The 7,731-nt window shown below is 45.6% G+C and overlaps 1 protein-coding gene across 1 annotated transcript in view; it reads right to left on the bottom strand.

The window, feature by feature from the left end:
* Window positions 1–7,731, bottom strand: part of LOC129715014 (potassium voltage-gated channel subfamily H member 3-like) — a 915,007-nt gene that overhangs the window by 230,398 nt on the left and 676,878 nt on the right. Inside the window, 1 exon segment of the mRNA XM_055664831.1 lies at window positions 1,861–2,108. Within this exon segment, the coding sequence (XP_055520806.1) occupies window positions 1,861–2,108 (248 nt within the window).

The following is a 7,731-nucleotide window of genomic DNA, read 5'->3' as shown; positions in this document are numbered from 1 at the left end:
TTGATGGGAGTGAAGGCCATGGTTTGTGATGGCGTTGGGTCAAGGAATAGAACCTCCTTCACACCTCGATGTCGAGTGATGAACACTGAAAATGTGTTCCCTGCATTTTTCCTGTGGTCATGACATTTTCAGATGGTGATGAATGATTAATACAGGTGCTAAACTGGGCTAATTGACTGCAATGGAATTATGATGTTCAAATCATAATTTTAACTAATCAAATGGATTGGTAGACAAACAAAGAGTGATCGAGTGATACAGTGTGGGAACAGGAACTTCAGCCCAACTTGCCCACACCGACCAACAATATCCCAGCGACACTCGTCCCACCTGCCCGCATTTGCTCCATATCCCTCCAAACCTGTCCTATCCATGTACCTGCCTATCTGCTTCTTAAATGTTTTCCCCTTCATCTTAAACCTATGTCCTCTGTTCTTCGATTCTCCTGCACTTGGCAAGAGACTCTGTGCATCTACCCAATCTATTCCTCTCATAATAATAATAATACATTTTATTTTTGGGCGCCTTTCAGAAATCTCAAGGACACCTTACAGAGATTAACAGGAATAAAAAACATATAATCAGAATAAAATAAATAATAAAGACATCACAGAAACACAAATTAAAAACAGAATTCAATCCAAAAGCAAAAAATCAAAAACACAATGTGAAAAGAGAGCAGCGGAGAGGAGAGAGTGGTGAATCTCTGGAACTCTCTGCCACAGAGGGTAGTTGAGGCCAGTTCATTGGCTATATTTAAGAGGGAGTTCGATGTGGCCCTTGTGGCTAAGGGGATTAGGGGGTATGGAGAGAAGGCAGGTACGGGATGCTGAGTTGGATGATCAGCCATGATCATATTGAATGGCGGTGCAGGCTCGAAGGGCCGAATGGCCTACTCCTGCACCTAATTTCTATGTTTCTATGTTTCTAAAGCGCGCCAGCGTCCACTCTCTCTCCACGGCAGCCATCTTGGACAAAGACTAACAGGATTACTTACAGACAAAAAAAAATTAAAAAAAATCAACCCCCCACAATGGATACCACTGTGGGGGAAGGCACAATGTCCAGTCCCCATCCCAAGTTCACCCAAAGTCAGGCCTATTGAGGCCACCGCAATTGCCTCTACGGAGCCCCGATGTTCCTGGCCGTTCTCACCAGGTGATCTTGCCCAGGCGTCGGGAGAGTCCTCTCAGTGGCTGGGCCTCCTGGAACGGCCGCTTCCAAGCTGGAGACCGCGGCTTCCGGAGCCGACAAGGCCGCACCGGTTTGGAGCTCCCAGGCTCCCGATGTTGAAATCGGCGCCGCCCGCTCCTCACCGCAAACCCGCAGCCTGGAGGTGTCGAACACGGCGGACACAGCTCCCTGGAGCTCCAGCACATCGATCCAGCACGGCGACCCAGGCAAGGCATTGCCCGCCCCAGCGCTGTGCCGCCACCGAGGCCGAGGTGCTGGGCGGTCCCCGCCAGGAAACGGCACTCCAAGCCCGCTGGTAGGCCATGAGGACGGGTCTACGGGCAGCCCGGAGAAAAAGCTGCCTCACTGACCAGGTAGGGACCAAGAAGTAGAGTTGACACTGACCCCCTACATTAAAAAGTCCATTTCTCCAACGGACGAAACACACGACTTACTAAAAACTTTTTTTAAAAAAGCGAAATAAACGGACGGCTGCTGGTTAGCAGCCGCTCTCCAAGATGGCTCCTCCTCCTGTGATCTGATCTGATCTGATCTGATCTCTCATGATCTTATACACCTCTATAAGATCGATAAGGATCTATAGATTACGGCAAAGAGGGGGAAAAACAGGTAGCTTGATTAAACTTGTCATTTTGTTACACTCTAATCAATTTTTCAGTTCTTGACCATTGAGAGAACCCGATGTTTATAAGAGATAAAGTTAGAGATATGTACCTCGTTTGCATCAATCCCACTATTCACAGACCATGTGGTTTGGAAACATTCGAGCATTCGCTGCTTCAGTTGTTTGGGCAGTCGATGAACACGAATGAAGTCCTTCAAGTCTTTAGTCCTGGTGTGGTACAAGGAACGTCGAGAATACATTCTCTGGATTATCGCAGTCACGTTGCCAAACACCACTGCGTGCATGAGAGCTGTGGAAGGAACACACCAGACCAAGTTTAATGGGGATCTGTTTTTGCAGCAAGCACGCAAATACTCTACAAGGATGTCTCTTCCAATATTTTGACTTGCCCAAAAGATTGTGAAGTCTAGTCTTACCAGCACAGTTGTGGAATTACTGTGTGAATCGCTGCAGATGCTTGGAGAGTGAAAGTTAAGCCCTTGACCCACTTGCGTGTCCTTGGCACGCTAATTATGCGATGGTCCCGCGAGAGTCGCGCGAGTCATCATGCGCCCGCACAGCCGTTGGGAGCACGTGACGTCATTTGAAGATGGACACAAAATGCAGGAGTAACTCGGCACGATCTCTGGAGAGAAGGAATGGATGATGTTTCGGGTCAAGACTCTTCTTCAGTCTGAAAGAAGGATCTTGACCCGAAACGTCACCCATTGCTTCTTTCCAGAGATGCTGCTGGTCCCGCTGAGTAACTCCTGCATTTTGTGTCTATCTTCAATTTTTTTGGCCCCGCTATGGAAGTAGAAGTGGGGGCGGATCCGGACCGCAACGGCTGTGAGCGCCGGGCTGAGTTCGCCGATCGTTTGCCTGCTTCTGTTGCTGTTGGAGGTGAGATGTTGCGTTGCGCCAGGGTCTTGGGCCTGTCTCACTTTGGCCGTCAGCTACGCGACAGGCCGGTGGCGCGCGACTATTTTGTGCAGGACGAAGTCCACACTCCTCCACACCACTCCATGCGCCCGTCCCCGTGCTACCTAAGCTCTACCCATACTCTACCCACATGCTAGCAGGTTGCGTAAATGGCGTGCAAAAGACAGCCAAGTGGGACAGTCTAACTTGGAAACGGACAATTAGCCTCAGTTCTTGCCAGACAAATGAAAGCAAAATTCTCATCTTGGGGAAAAAAGGTTAGATGAACAAATATATGTTTGACCTACATTAATACTGATTTTTAATAATTGATAAGGCCGTCTCCACCTTGGCAGTAGAGTTAAGGGCCTGTCCCACTTACGCAACTTTTCAGCAAACTGTCTGCGACCTTCGAGCTCGGGGGCACTCGCCTGAAAAACCGCGAGCTGTATCGACCGTCAGCGCTGAACACAAACACACACCCACACATATCGCAAAGGCGGGGGCCAGGGAAAGCGGGGAGCGCTGTCTGAAATTCACACGGTGCAAAGCCAAGGTGATACCCGCGATGAACAGGAAGGTTAAAGGTGGCTGGCACAGTGGGGGGGGGGGGGGACAGGCGGGAGAAGGGGAGGGAAGGGGGGAGAAGGGGAGAGAAGTGGGGGGGGGGGGTGGCGGGGGGGAGAAGGAGTGGAGACACTTTTAAGAAGCCAGACAACTTTTAATAAGCCAGAGATACACAGCTGTGAAGTTTAGCGGGCATTTAACATTACCGGTCGGTTTTCCTTGGTTCTGAAAACTCGTGCTTACGTTTTTCCCCCCAATTAAAATGCTCGGTCAGCAAAGGAGATTATCTACGGCTACCTCAACTACCTACAACAATGTGGCGACCTCACTACCACTGCCGACAATTTTTACTCGCAGAAAAATGTTCAGCTTGTCTTATTTTGTTATCTTCTGTTAATCTTTAAGACAGGAGGGAGAGAGAAAGCAGGGAATTATAGAACAGTTTGCCTGATGTCGGTGGTGGGGAAGATGCTGGAGTCGATTATTAAAGATGCCATAGCATTTGTATAGCAGTAACCGGATCGGTTCAAGTCAGCATGGATTTACGAAGGGGAAATCATTGCTTGACAAATTTTCTGGTGTATTTTGAGGATGTAACAAGTAAAATGGACAAGGGAGAGCCAGTGGATGTAGTGTACCTGGAATTTCAGAAAGCCTTTGATCGGGTCCCACATAGGAGATTAGTGGGCAAAATTAGAGCACATGGTATTGGGGGTAGGGTACTGACATGAATAGAAAATTGGTTGTCAGACAAGAAACAGAGTAGGGATTAACAGGTCCCTTTCAGAATGGCTGGCAGTGACTAGTTGGGTACTGCAAGGCTCGGTACTGGGACCGCAGCTATTTACAATATATATTAATGATTTAGATGAAAGGATTAAAAGTAACATTAGCAAATTTGCAGATGACACAAAGCTGTGCAGCAGTATGAACTGTGAGGAAGATGCTGTGAGGATATAGGGTGACTTGGACAGGTTGGGTGAGTGGGCAGATGTATGGCAGATGCTGTTTAATGTGGATAAATGTGAGGTTATCCACTTTGGTGGCAAGAACAGGAAGGCAGATTATTATCTGAATGGTGTCAGATTAGGAAAAGGGGAAGTATACGAGACTTGGATGTTCTTGTACATCAGCTAATGGCATGTTGACCTTCGTAATGAGAGGAGTTGAATTTAGAAGCAAATAAGTCTTTCTGCAGTTGTAGTGGACCCTGGTGAGACCACACCTGGAGTATTGTGTGCTGTTTTGGATTGTGCATGATTAGCCATGATCACATTGAATGGCGGTGCTGGCTCAATGGACCAAATAGCCTACTCCTGCACCTATTGTCTATGTATCAACGTATCTATCAGAATGGGTGGTGATCGGGATGGATGGCAAGTGGGAAGGAGAGGGATTGGGAAATTAGATGGCTGAAAACAGACTTTGATCAAGTTAGGTTGCATCTATGGAAAGAGAAACCGTTAATTCTGCAAGCAGTCTTCAACAGAAATATTAAATGTTCCTCTTTTCACAGATCCCACCTGACCAAATTATTTCTAATGTTTCTTATTTTAATTCCAGTTTTAATTCCAGTTTATAATACGTTTTCATCTAACCCACAGTTAACAATGCCCTGTTTCCTTATTCATTGGTACTTTTTGCATATCTTTCATTCATTTGTCTATATCTCTCTCATTTCTCTTTCTTCCGATTCACAGTCCAAAGAAGGGTCTCCACCTGAAACATCACCTCTACCTGTTCTCCAAAGATGCTGTCTGATCAGTTGAGTTACTCCAGCTTTTTGTGTCTATCTCCAGATTTGCACAAGTTGCTTCAAACATCAGTTATTTCCAATAATTACATGTACATTTTTGGTCGCCTAATTATAGGAAGGATGTCAACAAAATAGAGAGAGTACAGAGGAGATTTACTAGAATGTTGCCTGTGTTTCAGCAACTAAGTTACAGAGAAAGGTTGAACAAGTTAGGTCTTTATTCTTTGGAGCGCAGAAGGTTAAGGGGGGACTTGATAGAGGTCATTAAAATGATGAGAGGGATAGACAGAGTTGACATGGATAAGCTTTTCCCACTGAGAGTAGGGAAGATTCAAGCAAGGGGACATGACTTGAAAGCTTCCAGTGAAGGTGGTGGAGGCAGGTTTGTTTTTATCATTTAAAAATAAATTGGATAGTTATATGGACGGGAAAGGAATGGAGGGTTATGGTCTGAATGCAGGTGTATGGGACTAGGGGAGAATACGTGTTCGGCACGGACTAGAAGGGTCGAGATGGCCTGTTTCCGTACTGTAATTGTTATATGGTTATATGGTTATATGGAACGCAACTTTATTTATGCTTGCTTAATAAGATGTGCATTAGTTTGTGCTTCCTCTTTGCTATGTTGGACACCTGGGTGAGCTATAGTGCCTGAAAAACATTGAGTTTGCTACTTCCTGATCAGGATCCTTCGTACTCACCAGAAACTGATGAAATAAATATCCATATTCTACAAATAGAAACTGCACTACCATTGCTCTATGTATCGGTCTTCACTTTATCTGCAATGGTTCTCTTCCCATGACAATGAATGTGAACAGGGATAACTTTTATACCATTTATTAGTAAGATTAAACGAGTACTTACCAGTATGAAGTTTGATCTGTATTTTATGAGGAGTTACGGTGAGGTATTACGTGAAGATCCCAGCCCAGTGCGCATGTGCGGCATACTTCGAAGCAGCGGTGTGGAATCACAGGATAGACACAATATTTGAAGTAACATAGTAAAGATCAGTGAGACATCAGTTTATTAGCTTGATCTATATAATGAGGGTGGGAGCGGTGGGCACGTAATCCCTCATCGTAACTCCTCATAAAATACAGATCAAACTTCATACTGGTAAGTACTCGTTTAATCTTACTATTTTACTTCGGAGTCACGTGAGTGACTTCGTGAAGATTTCAAAGGTCTGTGATTTCAAACCGTATAACAGTTTTTATTTCACTCACTGCCGAAGTTTTTGAGGGAGGAAGTGTTCTCGTAATCAACCAATGGATCTGCTTTCTCAAGAAACAGAAAGGTATTTGTTAACAATAACAACATAAATAGCTCCCCTGAGCTTAAATTAAATATTTGCAGTTTGTAATATTCTTTCTGCAATTAAATCAGGCTTATCAACGGTTTACAATAAAAAAATTTCTGAACGTCGTTTCCCTTGACCATCCTGCCGTATTGAGAATGTGGTCAACTGGGATGTCCATTCGTTCAGCCGCTGATATCAATGCTGCCCTAGTGGAATGGGATTTAAATGTATTATTATCTATTCTGGCAGCTTTCAGTACCTGTCTGTGGTTGACCCATAGGCTTTCCTCTCCCTCTAAGATTGTGGGTTGTGTCTATATATAGTTGTAGATGGGTCACCACACTCAACCTGGACTCTGGTGGGTAGGCCCGGAATCCCACCAGTGAATTGGGCGTTCCTGGTCCATATAACCATATAACAATTACAGCACGGGAAAAACAGGCCATCTCGACCCTTCTAGTCCGTGCCGAACACATAATCTCGCCTAGTCCCAATGTACCTGCGAGTTAGGTTTTTACCAGACCTAGAATGATGAACGTGATGCGTCTGGGGTAATCACCATGTTATCCAGTCTAGTTTTATGGAGTGACTGGACTCTGTGAGCGTATACGAGAGCCATAAGCATGAGCGTTTTTAACATAGATTTGAGCAAGACTGAGGGATCTGGCTGGTGCCATTCTCTGAGATATGTCAATATCACACCGATATCCCATACATGGGTATACCTGGGTTTTTGGGGCTTATTATTATAATTGCCCTTCATAAGTTTATCTTCAGTGGATGGGATCCCATGCTCTGCTGTCCTGCTGTTTTTAGATAAGCAGACAAGGCGCTTCATGCTGTATTTACGGCACTGTAACTCACCTTTTAATCATGGTGTAGATGGTCCAGGAACTCCAATACGTCAGTGGTTGAATAGTTTGGTATGTTGTCCCTGCGTCGTGGCAGTATTTTTCCCATGTTTCTCTTGGTGACTGTTCGCAGGGATGCCGACATGGTGGTAATGGTTCATTTGGATAATCCCAGTCCCTGGTAAGGTCTATTCAAAACCTACACCCAGGAGTTTGATGTTTTTATGGCATGGGTGGCTTATGCCTGATACTGGGTTGAGTCAGCAACCATGGTCCACTAGGGAAATCCATAGGTGACTCGCCCACCATGTCGTGATGAACTGGGAACCATGGCTATGTAGGCCGGTCGGGCACGTTCAATATCCCGGAGACAGATTCCATCTGTATTGCGAAGTGCTCGACTGATGAGGCAGAAGGGAGGAAAGCAAAGCAGAAATTCCCCCTTCCAGCGTGTAGGCATCTATCGCTGCTGCCTCTGATCTGGTTCCTAAGTCACATACATAGGTTACTGGTGATTCCGTCTTGTGCAACC

The sequence above is a fragment of the Leucoraja erinacea genome, chromosome 46 (genome assembly GCF_028641065.1).
Source record: "Leucoraja erinacea ecotype New England chromosome 46, Leri_hhj_1, whole genome shotgun sequence".
NCBI classification, from domain to species: Eukaryota; Metazoa; Chordata; class Chondrichthyes; order Rajiformes; family Rajidae; genus Leucoraja; species Leucoraja erinaceus.
Note: the sequence above shows the minus strand (reverse complement) of the source record. Positions and strands in the feature narration are given on the sequence as shown.